Source organism: Aethina tumida, chromosome 1 (assembly GCF_024364675.1).
Source record: "Aethina tumida isolate Nest 87 chromosome 1, icAetTumi1.1, whole genome shotgun sequence".
NCBI classification, from domain to species: domain Eukaryota; kingdom Metazoa; phylum Arthropoda; class Insecta; order Coleoptera; family Nitidulidae; genus Aethina; species Aethina tumida.
Genome location: NC_065435.1, coordinates 50,884,205 through 50,900,833, shown reverse-complemented (window position 1 = coordinate 50,900,833; position 16,629 = coordinate 50,884,205). Strand labels below are relative to the sequence as shown.

Genomic DNA, 16,629 nt, shown 5'->3' with positions numbered 1-16,629 from the left:
ATCTTCGGCGAACTTCCAGTGTAACTTTGATTAAAAATGTTGTTAGTGTATTTAAATTTGTGGACAGAATTTTATTTTATAATAACTTTGTAAAACATTAGAAACACCAGGATACTACAAAATAAATAGTTTTTATGGAAATACAAGATGTATTGGAGAATATTAGAGCTTTGTTGCAGAAATTTGTTCTAAAGTGACGCAGCCAAACTAATTTAATTTTAATACAGAAGCCGGTGAATCTTTGAAGCAAAATTGTAGCTTTACAGCCGCGACTATCACACAGCACATATAAAATACAATTCTTAATGTTGATAATTTGCTTGCGGAGCCATTCCGAGGCACTGTTTACGAACTTCATAATGTAAAAGGCGGGTTAACACAATTTGTAGTGGCCTCAAACAAAAGTTTATGCCATCTGTACGTTAAAAGGTTTTCTACTTTACGACCCAATTCTTATCTTATACCTAACGTCGAAAAAAGTTTTATTCCGTCTCGTACCGTTAGCCGAGTTAAGAAATAATCCTCATTCACTTTACTGCCCGTCGCGGTCAACTCCTTTGTATTAGTTATGGCGAAAAATCGCCCCGAAACTCGAGTGTGTTGTAACAATGTTATTAAGTATTTGGATTTCGGTTTTATTGTCCTCGTTTTATTTTACCTTCTCTAAAGACGTCTTTTTTTAACGGGTAACCATTTTATTACAATGGAACCATGATTCATATAAAAACTTTTTAGCTTTTCAAACTGACAAAAACACGAGTTTGCAAAGAAAACGAACTACAAAATGTTGAAACAACCTGTTATTAACAGGAGATTAGAGATTAATTTAGTTCAAGCTAGGGAAATATTCCCGTTTTCTCAAAAACGACTTAATTAAATAACATCGTCTGTACGTATTGTATTTGAAGACTAACCCCAATCTCATTAAATAGATGAGATTCTCTCAAACGCAAGACCGGTTTTGAATTTATTGCCGGCTTGTTATTTGAAATTGGTTTTAACTACAATATTAATCTATTAATTGTGCGACGTACGGGGCGCACCTTAAAAAGATTGTTAAATTTTAATTATATACACGGATTTCAAAGGATTAAGTTAACACAAAAACGAGATTAAACACAAATACGAAATTATACAATATTCTATTGATTCTGTTGTGGTGTGTTTCATCACATAAACGGTTTAAAGTCAAACATAAAAATGGAATAAAGAGAAAGTGTAGAGATAAGACAAAGGGATTGAAAATCGTGTTATTTCAAGTATACATCCAGACACACGCAAAAAATTAAAGGGAAACAATGTGAAAATAGTGGAAAGCTTAAAAATTGATTTATATATAACTTACAATGGACATTTAATCGCCACTTGTCTTCGAGTGCGCTATCGGGGATAGACGGGTTCTCGGCTCGACAGGTCAAGTATTTGCCGTCGTCATCGATCACTGGAACGAAATTCAAAATGCTCAGGCTCTGGTTGTTCTGCTCCGAGAACTGCAACAAAAACAAACATGTCAATTATCGTACATCTATCAATAAAAGCCTTTAATCCTAAACTAAATTACTTTATAATTTAACATTGTTCTTTTTTTTATTTGATTACATTTTTATGAGGATAGTAAATTTTTTAATTATATTTACTAGTTTTTGCTTGTAGAATAAATACGATTCAAAATATGGCCCGCGAACAAAAGTTGTATAGTGAAAATCAACAGAAAAATTTAAAATAAAGTCGTAGCGAAAAGGTTAAAAGCATTTAAAAAGTTTAAAATGCAGTCAAAGTTTTGAAATTCTTATAGATGGTGTTTGCTTTAAGAAAAACTTTTAATTCGAAAGATGGCTAATGGAGTTTTAAATTTATTAAATATCAAAAGTAAATAATTGAAATGTAAATTACATCTATGGTTACATTAGAAAACTTTCATATAAAACTTGCTGCATTATTTTTTAGCATACTTTTAAGACCTTATTTACATTATAAAGAAAACAATATATGTAATTTTATAAAATGGTGAATGCGCCGTATAATAGAAGCTGATTTTGAAAAGAATTGGTAAATGAATGTTTAAATTTAGTTTTAAACAATTTTTTAAATGTGAAATTATTTTCAAATAATTAATTATTTAAACAAAGTTGGATAATTAAACATATAAAATGATTAAAATAATGGTGGATGTTGTAAAAATTATAGCTAGATAATTTTGGAAAAAATATTTTAGTATTATTGCGTAATAAATTTTTAACACATAATTATAGAAAATATACACATAAATACGGTCAGCGACAGATCTGCAGTTACACTGCGGATTCAGAATCGTTCGCATTGTTACTCTATATTTTATAATTTTTGGTTTGGATCTTTTTAATTTTATTGCTTATAAAAAATTGATTATATAATTTATTTTGTTAAAATAGACATTTATTGTTTAGAATGTTTTGTTTTTGTGAAGTATATTCTTATTTTTTAATTTGTTTATTTTACTTAGATTATAATTTAACTTTTAATGACGAATACGATATGGTGAAAAACTGTAATATTTTCGTACGATATGAATATAATTCTTAATTACCAACATATTATATCATAATTGAGTAAAATTTCTTTTAGAATAAATATATTAGAAATAGCACAACAATTAGATGCTTTTATAGGAATTAAACAATAATAACTTTAATTATAAAACAGTTGTATACATTAATATCCAATTCAAAATACATAATGTGAACACAATATTCTTAATTTGTCAAAAATTATTCATGCGAGTCTGTCTCAACAATACCCGAAAACATTTAATTACTATTGTCGCATTTGAACATTTTTTTATACACTTAATCTGTCGCTGAGACCGTACCTGAATATAATTTTATAAAATGGTGAATGCGCCAGTATAATAGAAGCTGAATTTAAAAGAAATTAATAAATGAATGTTTAAATTTAGTTTAAAACATTTTTTTTTAATTTAAAATATGTGAATTTATATTCATATAATTAATTATTTAAACAATGTTGAATAATTAAAAATATAAAAAGTTTTAAATAATGGTGGATGCTGAAAATTATAATTAGATAATTTTGGAACAAAAATTTCAGTGTTATTGTATAATAAATTTTTAACACATAATTACGGACAATATACATAAATAATAAATAAATACTTTGTCAGACAACAAATATAACAAAATAACACTTGTTTAAATAAGGACGAATGTACGACCGCAAATATTAGTAACAATTTATTTCATATTTAAATTTTTTCTGCATTTATGTATTGAAAAGAATGGGTTTTTTAAAATATTAAAAGAACCAAGTTTGTGAATGCATATGGACTTAATGATAATAAAAAGCAAAGTTTTTATAAAATGAATTGAAATATCAAGGGAATAACTCAATCCGAAAAAGTCCTAACAAACTTTAATCATTATTTACGAGCCACATTCGAATATAACTTTCATACCGTATTTACAAGAAATAAACACACTGACTGGAAAAACTGAAATAACTTGTCCGTGCATTCATTTGCGCTCACTCAATTTTATGTGTTATGACTTCTTTGCCTGCGAACGAATCGCGTCGTGCATTTCATTCGGCAAACAGGGCAAATGGAATATAAATTAAGTTCGTGTCTGAAACAACGACGTCCCCCGAACTGCAACTTATTTAAAGCGTGCACTTTTGCACGCAGTAATTTTCTTTTTGAAAGGCTTTTCAATTATTCGCCCAGTCGGAGCCGTGCCGAGAGGGAAAGTGAGCGTAAACTTTGTAATGCAATGGCCCGTTATCCTTTTGTTGAAACCACCCCCGCATAATAATGTTTTCCTTATTAATTAGGGGGCCGAAATTGCAAATGTGTTATTATTTTCAACAAACACGCCACTGTTGACCGGACCGATTTTAATGGAATTCTTTACTCACTCTATTTAATGATTGTTGTTTACAAGTGTATGTTAAGTACGTACATGTTCGTTATGGTGTGTTAAAGCGAAAGCTGACTTATTCTACATAAGCTTTTAGCATTGCTTTTAATGTTCTGACTGTCCACAAATAAAATGTATTATAGTTATTTAACTAATATTATCGAAAATAATTCTGGTTTTATGTTATTGCAGATCTATTTATTAATGGAATTGTAAATTATAAGTTGTCAGTCAACCACTAAATTGTCCATTATGTTACACTACATTTTCAACAATAGGCCATTCAAATTAGTTATGCCCACGATCATAAATTAATAATAAACAATAATTTTCCTTAATGGCGAAATTATGTTTATTAAAATAAATTAATCCTGTTAATTGTGTACACGGAAAACTATTTACCGCCTTTTCAAATAGGACAAAGATTATGAGAGAACGTAAAAAAATAATATATATATATATATATATATATATATATATATATATATATATATATATATAACTGGGTCGTATAAATTTTATGGATCCAATTACAAGCAAATTATTTACGCGAAATTAAATTACTGTTTATAATTGTGAAATTTCCATTTTGATATTCCCAATATATGTCACTATAAATTGGCCGATAATATTTCACAAATTCGTGTTTAGTTTAATCCGCACATTTCAAATGCAGTTTTAAATGTACATTGACAAATGCACGGCAGTAATCTAAATGAAATATTAATTTTTTAATGGATAATGTTGTTTTATAATAAATAATCTACATTATGTTGTGTTACGCTTGTAAATTGACGCTCTGAAAACTCAATAAATCACGGATTGTTACAGTAATTTTACAACATTAATTTGTTAGTCGTTATTCGAAGCACTTACTTAATTAACATTAAATTATGTAATTTTTCGCATTTTGTGTAAAATACACTAAAAACAGGCGTGCGTTGAAAAGTGAGAGTGTAAAATAAAACTATTATGGTAATTTCATAACGAATCTCTGTTAAACTGTTAAACAATGCTGTTTATGATTTAAATTAAATTTTAAAACTTTCTCTAAGTTTAAAAATGGCAAATGCGAAGAAAATATACAAATCACTATGGATTTATCCGGTTAATGACGTTCTCTCTTTATTTTTTTTTCTTGCAAATCGTGAAGCGTTTCCCCCGACTCCGAAACGATTTTCATTGCCCCGTATAGAAAATTTATCACATTAAATAAAACGCCGCAACCATTAGAAAATATGGTCACGTCCAATGGATTCCCCCCCGCAACTAATCTGATTCGTGTTACTTACATTTTTGGCTATTTTCCTCACCGGTCTGCTTCCCTTCCACCACGTAATCACCGCGTCCGGTCTGGAACCCGACGTCCGACACTCGACCTCGTATCTTTTCTCCGCCGACACTTGCTTCTCCTTCGTCAAAATATGTACGCTTTGGGGTTTCACTGCGAAAAGAAAAAGAAATACATGTGTTAAAGTAAATGGTGCCACACGCGTGAGATACATGTTTTATCAAAAAGGTTTAACACGATTCGGTCTTTGGAGTTTAATTGTTGTTAGGGATCGTTCCGTTAGACCCTCATCACCATGTTTTCAATTACACTTGTGTTTGTATTGAAAAACTTATTTATTAAAACTCATTTTATTATTAAAAATATGTTTTTCTTAAACCACTTGCTGAACAGTGTAAGGTATAAATAGCAAAAACCGTAACATTGAAATCAGAGTTCCTAATATTGACAACCTCTAGATTTCCTACAATATATTCTTCTATTGGCGTACTTTATAAAGTAGACACAAAGTAATATGTTTTTTACCGTAGTTCGTTTTTAAGCTTCAACAAATCATTTAGAAAAAGGCGCGAAATAAAAGAGGCGAGTTATTCGACAGACACGTTCACCACAAAATGATAATCTGAAAGAATGGAAGATTTAATACCTTCACAGAATCACTTGTTATTAGTAATCTCCCGCGGATTATTGGAAGTTATTATTTCCACAAGGACTCCTTGACACAAATTGATTGTTCATTACTGTAATGGATGGAGGACTGAAACGAACAATATTTAACAATCTTTAGAAATTCAACTCAGCGGAATTTTTCACATTATTTCTTTTCAGTCGTTCCATTTATACCTTTATTTAAAATCAATTCTTCTTATAAATTGCCGTAAATACAACAACAAATCAATTTTCTCGAAAATTTATTGTAAGACTTTAAATATTTAATAAGTTTAAAAATTCAAATTTCCAAATAAAAGAACACTACTCGACACTTTTTATGTATGCATAATAAATAGTTTAATATAGTGTGTTCAATATGTGATCGGGAATTTCAATTGGAAATAAACATTTCAATTGCCCGTCTACAGACATCTACAATAGTAAAGATCCCTGATAAAAAGAAACCATCTGCCGATTCCCACTCACAGGGACCCATTCCACGTAATCATCTCGCATCTTTGAAGTGACGCTTTTGTGTGAAATTATAATTGATTGCTAAAATTGCCGTCGAGCTCTCTATTTTGCGCTTAAGTAGATGCGAAATTTGATATCTCCAATAAACGAAACGAACACATTTTACATTTGCAGAGCGCAGACACTATAAATTACATCAAATTGAATCGAATCGAGTGCGATGTTTGTTTCAATACTGTTTCGGCTATTTAATTTACGCAAGGTGTCTTTCTTTTAGACTTTTAACAGCAAGAAATGTTCACATAAAAGGTCTCCCTTATTTAAGAAAATGCTATTTTAATTCATTTCTTGTTTAATGCTCAATTTTTGTCACAAATAATTTCTCAATTTTATAATGTATATGTTTGTTTGTTGACTATACAGATTTTTAATATACAAAGAGACATTTTAAACAATCTTAAACTAATACGATGGAACATTATTTTATTTGCGTGTTTCTTTATCTGAGAGTTTGATTACGTTTTGTATAAAGAAGCCAAGCAACATCGTGAAATTGGAAAATAAAAAGCTGTTTTCCAGCGTTCTATTCGATGATGGAAATTACGGCGAAAGTTACGATTCTATTATTTTGTTATTTTAGATCGGGCTGTGTCGTAAAAGAAGGTATTTTATAATAATATTCAATCGACTTCGGTATTATAGAGACATTCTTGTATCGAGATAATATGATTCTAAATTCTTTATCTAGAGAATTGTGCAAATGTATAATTTGCAAAATATGTAATTATTCCTTATAAATACAAAAGTTCTATAAAATGTCAGTTTATATTTTTAAAATTAAAGATAAGAAGAGGAACATAGGAAAGAAGAATAAAATTAATATTAATACTCTTAAATGGTACGGTTTGGCCTCTCGCGACCTCACATTTTCAACGAATTTAATAAAGCAAAGTGTTGGGGAATTATTGTGCTTTCGCCATACATACATCATCGCTTTTTACCCAGATTACTCGAAATTTTAAAAGAGCCAACCGAAATTATTATTCATGAGTACGATTCAGGTACCTACATTAATCAACGGCGAACACTGTCGGACAAAATCTTCCTGAGGGTTCAACACTTTTAAGCCACAAAGCGAAACTCATATTAGGCAGGTCGCCGGTGCATTCGGAATCGGCGGGGCAGGATTTGTTTTTAATCCGGTCAAGGTTTCCAGTTCGTAATTAGGGAGAGGCGTTTTGTTGTGGTGCTCGTGCGAAAATCCCGGAAACTTTGTATGTCAAATTCGCCCCCAAAATCACCGCAATCTCCGAATTTCACGATTCTGTGCAGTTAACAAAGGGCGACCGTTTAATCGTTTCCTTTTTATTACTTAATGTTGCTAACAAATTTTACTGTCGTATCTAGCTCATCATCACGTTTTTTTACAACTTTACTGAATAATGGTTTAATATATTTGAAATAAAAAACTTGTTGAATTATTTTTTATGTCATCCAATAAAGCTTTAGTACATACCATTTTTTTCAGACGAAAAATGAGAAGTCTTCATATTAAATGTCGTAAAACATATTGCATATTAAGTCCATGACAGAATTAAAATCAAATTTTTGAAATAAAATTATGTCTTCTGATCAACTAAATTGATTAACGTAAAATGTGAAAACTGTCTAAAATATTATATATCGACATCATCAATTTAATGCTTTAAAAGTGTACATATCAATGTGTGGTGTCAATTGTTCATGTCATGTCATGCATAGTTTTTGATTGTTCATCTTTTGAGCTCTTATCGATTAAAATTGAATTATAAATAAAATTTTCCGGCGAGATGTTTCCATCTGTATGCTGATTTTTAATGGAAGTTTAGTTAAACTAGAAAACAAACAAGTAACAGAGCACAACAAACAATACAACCCAGTTTGTAAGCAGTTATTATTAAAGTGACTTCATAAAGAAAAAGTTAAAAGGATAATATTTTATCTTGGCAAATAAATTTTTAGCATTAAAAATTGAACGTGGTGACTATGACACACATTCACAATAAAACCACTTAACGTAAAATCAGATAAAAAAAACTGACTAGACGTCTCTATCCGATAAGGAACTCAATTATTTAGAATTTTATTTATCCTTTCTGTCATTTCGAACCGATTAGCCTCAAATATCAGTTTGTTGGGCCGTGAAACTCGGCAAGGGTCAATCAAGTTAAATAACCCTCATCGGTTTTAAACGGTGCTCAACACACGGCGTTCCAACGACAAACATAAGCTGCTTTAATTATTGAATTGTCCGTGCAAGTGCATCCCCGGTTATGGCGACATCAAAGCGAATTGCTCTTAAAACATACTTAGTAATTTATATGGTACCAAGCGATTATTGGACTAATTGTGTTTACTCTGTTCCGTTCCTTGAAGCTTACCGTCCCACATATGCAGTTTGATGTAACGATCAACATAAATTAATAAAATTTTGCAGTAAACACGGGCAAAACTTTAATTTCTTAATCCAGTCAATGTTGAAGTACGGTAATAAAAAAATTATACGCTGTAAAACTAAAAATGATACACAGTAGAAATCAGTATAAAAGTTGTCTTTGTATAATTGAACATAAAAATCTAGATATTACATTCATTTTTGATAGTTTGTTGCAGCAAGCACTTGAGAAACGACTCGATCCATCCTCGAAGTGTTACAAAGCTGAATAAAACCGGAACTTGTACAATTTTATTGTATCTCCGAGGCACGGAACGGATCGATCCCGAACTGGTATTTATGCTACTCAGTTGTAGAATCTGACAGGTTCAATTAATCGCTCGAAAAGTCCACGCCTTCGCCATTCGGCGTACAAGTGTTAGTGCATAAAGTTCAAACTTTTCCAATGGATTTTATCTCGACAATAAATTATCCGTAAGTCTGGGGCTATCTGAAATATGCACGTCCAAGTTTTCAAAACGCCCCAAAACATCGGCACAAACAAATCGCTAGTCTGATTGAAATTAAATGTGGAGGCTCATTAATTTTTAACGTGCGGTCAGCCAAGTTTCTTGTTCTGATTTATAACTTCCCCAAGTTACAGATTATTAATGAACAGCGCCAACCGTCGAAATAACATTAAGTGGTCGTAAATAAACTTTTGAATTTCTGTATCATGGAAACGAAGATACAAAAATTATTTTCTTAAGGTGTTTAAATATTATAGAGTGCAGGTGGAATTTTGATAATTTTTTACAACTTAAATGCTACTATACTTGGTAACTAATGACCTGAATTAATCTTTTTCAAGGCTTATCAACATTTTTAACATGGCGTATCTAAAAGGTCTTTACAACGCACTAATCTTTATAAATTTATAATGACTTATCCTATTTGGCTAAAATTATTTGAGTGCGTCGTAAAAATTATTGCTGCTCCAGATATTCTTTAGATAAAAATAATATTTTTAACAAGGATATGACACCGATAGAGTGCAACTGTTACGAAGAAACTAGGCGAAGAGTATGCTCCAACTTTCTTTGTCGTATAAATCTTTACATGCGTGTAAATAATTGGCAATTTGCCAGTTACTATCAACATCTATTTATTTGCATTCACGTTTTTGTTATCAGTAGAAATATGAAAGGTGTAATTATTATAATAAAAAAGCTCTAAGACACAACCACTAAGTTATGGAAATTTAATTTTAAATTATGATAAAAAACTGATTTAACAATTGAAAGTACAAATAACTTTGTAAGTTTAGCTAAAGTTAGTTTTAGTCGCACTCTACCTGGCGGTACACTGTGTAGACTTTCCAGAGATACCATGTATATTACATATGTAATTAACAAGAACAATCCTTGGTTGTGACCTTATAAATTGCGGAGGTAAATTTAGTGTGTAAGCAGTAAAATATTACCTAACCGCAAGTCATGATAAATCCCTCATAACACAGTGAGAAGACATTTCTTATTAGTACACGCTTACATGAGAAATAAGTGGAGATTACTTACAATTAATATCTAACACAGCAGCTCTGGTCTCTGGGGGCACGAGATTATTGTTGCTGGCATGGCATGACAGTCTTGCGTGTAAATGTTGTCGACCGACTTTCGGGAACACGAGATGATTGACGGCGGTTCCGTCTGACCTGATCTCGTACGAGTCGTCGATCACTGTGTTCTCCAAGTACCAATACACCCTTGGTCTAGGACGGCCTGAAAAATATAGAAATATGGGAAACCTTAATTAGTTGATAGCAAACACAGCTGCAATCTCTCAAAACTCTAATTGATGATCAAAAGTGCTGTTATTTATTCTGTTGGTCTCTGATATTTGCAAAAGTTGCATTTTAAACCCGACACGGTAAAGACTACGCCGTTTTAATTATCATTTAGATATGTTCGCTTATAAAGGCCGTAATTTCTCGAACACAGGGAAAATATCACAAATTAAACCCATTCCGGCGATCCAACGTCAAATATTTATCTACGTTATTGTTATGGTTAAAACGACCGGGTTTTTGTTACTCTTTCGGGAACTTTCTGATTTGCGTTGGTGCTAATTGATTAAAGCAAAAATGAATACCGACAATCGCTGGTATGATAATTAATATTTATTCTAACGATTTGCATTCTTAACTTGCAATAAAATATTCAACTACAATGCTCAATAGGCTGTAATTTATGCGTAAATCAAATTTGATTACGGAACTCGACTTGGGTTTGAAATTAAAACAAATTCAAAATTTTCGCAAGTATTCAAATTAACTGCATTAATTATCTTTTAGGAACATTAGTAGCATACTTTTTTTATAATAGTTGTATAGTTATTCATGGTTGGTAATCAGTAAAATTTAACGGCAACCTACCTCCTTTGACTTCGCAGAGAAGATTCACGTCCGAACCTTCATTGTATGGGCCTAGAATTATGGTCTTGTCCACTCGTTTGTCATCGTATATATGAATTTTTTCCGGGGGTACTGCAAAGGAAATAAATATACATAAATATATCTTGTTTACTAAAATATGATTTCCTACTTTAGTGTATGCAATTAATCTCGGGACAGTTAAATTCACATAATAAAATTATTAAATCCATTTTTTATGTTTTAATTAAAACTTTTACTCTATGTACGAACTGTTTATTTCATTGTTTTACAAATAATAAAAGCATGATTTATGTTAAATAAATTAAGCAAAATAAATGCAATTTAAATTAATTAAAAATAATTAAAGTTAAATTAATGACTAAAACAATGAACAAGAGTAAATTAAAAGTGTATTTGAAATAAATAAAATTTACGTTGCAAAAATAAATTATAAATGTTTCTGGCCTTAGCTTTAATTATTGTCACTGGGATTCAATAGAAAAGTTTCATCCATACAAAATACCGTGTCTCGAAGTCGGCAAATACATTTTTAAAACTACAGATGGTTTACAGGAAAGTTTGCTGCGTTTAACATTTCATTCTTTTTGCTCGGCAACTAAATGTTTAACTTTCTCATTGTTTGGTAACATCAGAAAAAGTTTTGATGGCTTCGAGCCCGACTCCGCCGAGATATTTTCGGTTTATTTGGAAAAGAAATTGGTAAAACAGGGTCAGATTAGGGTTGATATGGGAAAGTTTATATCAGATATATGTGGCAAATATGTTATGTCAACAAAATGTAAAACCGGGATGGGGCGTTGCGCTACGTGTAAATAACTCCGTAAAATCTTTTAAATTATTCAAAGATATTGCGGTTAGATTATATACAGTGTTATATTTGTATATATATGTCGGTAATATATTTTATATAAAAAAAATAAATTTTTCAAGAAAATAATATCTAGCAATAAAGCTTAGAACCATTTAATTTATTCATCCAGAGAATTGGTTATCAAATTTCTAATCTTGGAAATAATCTTCAATTAATAAATTACAATAAATAATCTGACAATAAATAAAGATTAAAAACAATGGATAAGCTTGATATGGTTTAAAGACCAATTTCCATAAAACACGAAATTTCTCACTCTATGCCTAAACACAAAGTAAACCGGCGAATCCGATTTATTAACCGTAACGTAAATTTCTGTAATTTACAAGTCGGTATTGAAACCGTGGCATTTCATAAATCAAACCCACTCGAAAGTCCTCCGCACGGTATAAATATAAAACAGTTTCCCGTCGAACTTAAATTGCTTTTTAGAAAATGAGATGATACGCCGCGATTTACATTTTATCTATATACACGGCGACGAGACACAAAGGAATCCGTGGTTAACTTATCATTTCGGGTATAGTTTTCAATTCAGTCTATTTAGGTGACACTTTTCGTGACCCCAGGCAGTATATCAGACTTTTCAATTATTTATCTTGTTTTGTTGAATGTCAAGTTTCTCCTTCATTTATTTTTTTTTCCTTGAGACGGCTGATTTTTCTTGTTTCCAATGAATTCGAGTGTGGGAGTTCAAGAAATGGATTTGTATTTGGCAACAGTAAACTAATCTCATTAATTTATTTAAATGTAATCTAGGGTACTTTCAAATGAACTTATTATCAAGGAGTCATTCATAACAGTTGACAGATCAATTTTGTAATTCTGAACTTCTGGAAAGTTGACATCGGGAGTTTTAATGAAACGTATATCTTAAAAATCTTATCGGAATACATCAGCATACAATTAACAATTCTTGGTAGTTCAGTCACAATATAAAATTTGTTCTACATTAATTAAAATTTTAGAGAATTGGAGAGTTTTAATTTGATAAAATGTAGTTACACATTATAATGGAAGTGAAGCGCTAGAACTGCATTTGAAGTAGATGCACACAATTAAATCAGACTTGATTAGCCAAATTTCCCGTTTCAATTAAGGTCATGAAATTGAGTCCGAAGTTTTTCTGGACGAGCTTTAAAAGTTTCCAATTCGTATTTGTCTTGGCGTGGATCCGGCCACTATTCTTGAATGTATATCCAGAGGGAAAATATCTCACTTTAAGCTTTAGTAATTCATAAGGCCGTTTTCGCTCTACGAGCCGACGCTAAAGATTAAATTTTAGGCGGGGAAACAGCGCCATAGTTTACATAAATAAATGAATGTCATAATGGGAATACATTTGTTTTAATTTAAATAACAATTAAGTTCTTATTAACAATATTACTTTACCTTTACGAGGTTAGAGTTGAATTTGCAACTTTTATAATTCAATTACTGCGCCGACTGTAAAACGGGCTTTTACGTTTTAAGATAAATGTTTCGTCTCAGTTTTTCTTGCCTTCATTCAAAATATTAAATGTAATTTTCCGAGGATGATTTATACCCATGTCTAATAATGGAAACTCCAAACCGCCAGATTGTGTTTTTCGTCCATTTTACATCCATTGTAATAAATTGCTGCTAGTCGTGTAGTTATTTGAAGAATTTTAAGGACATTTTACACCGTACTTTAAACTGAATCTCCAGGAATAACCAATACAGTAACTGTACTATTGAAGGTAATATATCATTTAATTTTCAAAAAGGATAATGGGATATTGTTATTAGATCTTGTGTAGCTAAAATAGTGGAATATTTCTTAGTGGTCGGGTCTGCTAATCAATTTAATTAGATAGCATCGCCAATAAGCGTCGATGGGCCAAATTCGGGGTAGATTAGGGGGCCGGAGCGCTGCATAAGGTAATTTTATTAGTGCAGGGGGAGTCGGGAGGGGCGCGGCGCCCACTCTAAATGCGACGGTGCACTTTGAAGATGAACCTGCCGCTTATCCCATCAGATACCGTCGATTTCTCCGCCGCGGCGTCTCCTCCAACAATGTGCAGCCCTTATCTACCGCCGTTACGGCCCCATATTGTTCGCCCCACCTGCTTCTTGCTTGCCACCGTCAAAACGGACCGCGCGCTCGAACTCATTGATCGGAAATAATTCAATTAATGTAATTAATTACCGCGATGGCTGTGGGGAGTTTAATAACTGGCTTAACCTTTCCGCATAAATTATTGTATTATCTTTGGATGTGTGGCGTTCTGTGAATTCTGATTAAGGTACTTTTCGTAGAGATGGAACTTTGATTTATGCAGGTTTCAAGGTGCATTATCTTACATTTAAAGAGTTTTATTCAAACAATTCAATTGCAGCCAAACCTTTTGTTACCGAAGTGTGGAAAAACTAAATTCAGAATTATTACAAATAACAAAGTTGAAATTAAACAAACGATTTATCATTTGATACTTAACCGTTTTAAGATAAAAAATGGGGCAAGAGTGACACAATTCCAATTTAATGGCGACCCTTGTTTTTTTTTTCGCTGCGTCCAGTTTTTATTAACAATAATTTTTATGCGAACCGTAAAAAGAGCGAAACATTGCAAAAAAAAACGGCGCATTATATGGCCCATAAATAAAAACAAGCGGGCATAATTTCGGCAAATCTTAGATAATATATATCCCGACGGCATTTGTTGCATGCATGTTTTGCCATTGTGAAGCCGAGCACATGAGTTGTGGCATCGGCCCAGGCGATATAAAACGGAAAGGGGAAAGCCGAAGTTGTATATCGGCCGTTTCCTCTGCGGTCCGTCCGTCCCTTATCCGACAATTTTTACTGTCATCATTCTTCTGCGAACTCGAAACGTCGTCGTCTTATTCCAGCAACGATCCCTCGCACCACCTAAGATCTCCACTTAAACTTTTTTACTTTTCTGCCACGATGGAGACGAGAAGACTCTTTGATATAAGGTGAACTTGAAACTCGAATATAAATCTCTAAATGGGGATCAAAACAAATGATCCAAAATATATTTAAGGTAAAGGTTCAACAAATTCTTGATATTTATGTATGGCAGTTCTTACTGATTTGAACTGAAAGAAGTGCCAAACTAATTTTCGGTTGGATAAATTAGTTTTTTATTATATTATTAGAAAATTTAATAATGATTTTGAGACAGTTTTTTCATTCTTGTTTTTCTTCTTTAATTTTAGTGTTGTAACTAATTAATTAACAAACAAATTTCAATAATAGTTTAAATCTCTAAACAGAGGGAGCAAATCTAAAATATATTTAAGGTAAAGATTCATAAAATTCTTATAAGTGAAAGTAGTGGCATCCTATTTATTTATAACAGATTTAAGCTTCTTTATTTTTGAATAATATAGTATAATATTTATTATTTGATACTTATACTAAATAACAAACTTAAAAAATAATTAATAATAATAAATCTGAAAATTCGGTTGAAAAATATCCAAAACTTTTTAAGGAAAGACTCCATCAATTATTTATATTTATGTATATATTTTTCACAGATTGAAACTGATTGAACTTTAATTAATATTTCCCATTTATTTTAAATCAATTAAATTTGAATAATAATTTTGGGAAATAAGATTTTCATTCCTTCTTCATTCTTTTTATATTAAATTTTACTTTCTTAAGCAATTTACATATAAATGATACTAAATTTAAATTAACTAATTAATTGACAAACCTAATTAAAACAAATATTCAATAATAAAAATAATCTAATTTAATATTTACGGGGATTTTGTTAACATAATCCCTAAATCAATACCTAATTTTATTACTTTTTGTGTCATCTAAGTTAAATTGTTATCGCACTTCCCTCCTGACCCAGGATCTTGATCCACTTAAACTTTTTTGCTTTCCCGCCGCGATACCAACTCGGAAAATTGTTTAGCATAGGTAAAAATTGAAACTTTGACTCGCATAAATACAATTTAGATAACATTGGAAATGGGAAATAACAAATCAGAATGTTGTGCATACCATTTTACATTTTGTCGGCACAACAAAAAGGATATATAAAATGGCAATTTCCACTGAAACCTTATACGTAACAGTCATTTGAAATATATTCTGTATATCGATTCAAATTCAATGACAATGAACGTATCAATTCGTGTCAGTACATTCATTTCTCCTACAGAATGATAAAATTAGTGCTTAGTTAATTAATACCTTGGTAAAAGAACTTTTTCCTAACCAATTCATGGAAGAAAAAAATCATTATTTATTAAAAGCTACAGCGGAGCGCTACTTCAATTAAACCGAAGGAAAATGTAATTAAATAATTAGAGGCAGTCAAATCGCAGGATATGCAGTAGAAACCGTCAGTTGTGGAATCTAATTTTACAAAGTTAAACAAAAAGTTTGCGAGGCCTGTTAATTTTGTTCTCCGAGATAATTTTCTAATTATAAATCAACAGTTTTAATAATATAATAGAAGACTAAAAATACATGTCCGTTTAATGTAGCTCCTTGATTCTAAGACACGTTTTGTGTTATAAATGCAAAACACACCTAAATTGACTTAAAACGAGC

The 16,629-nt window shown here is 31.2% G+C and overlaps 1 protein-coding gene across 1 annotated transcript in view; it reads right to left on the bottom strand.

Annotated features, from left to right (window-relative positions):
• The window catches only part of LOC109595938 (nephrin), a 160,492-nt gene that overhangs the window by 24,004 nt on the left and 119,859 nt on the right, over positions 1 to 16,629 (bottom strand). Inside the window, exons 4-7 of the mRNA XM_020011375.2 lie at positions 11,175 to 11,285; positions 10,318 to 10,521; positions 5,204 to 5,355; positions 1,346 to 1,490 (exon numbers count right to left, since the gene is read on the bottom strand). Coding sequence (XP_019866934.2) covers positions 1,346 to 1,490; positions 5,204 to 5,355; positions 10,318 to 10,521; positions 11,175 to 11,285 — 612 coding nt within the window. The remainder of the gene's footprint in view (positions 1 to 1,345; positions 1,491 to 5,203; positions 5,356 to 10,317; positions 10,522 to 11,174; positions 11,286 to 16,629) is intronic.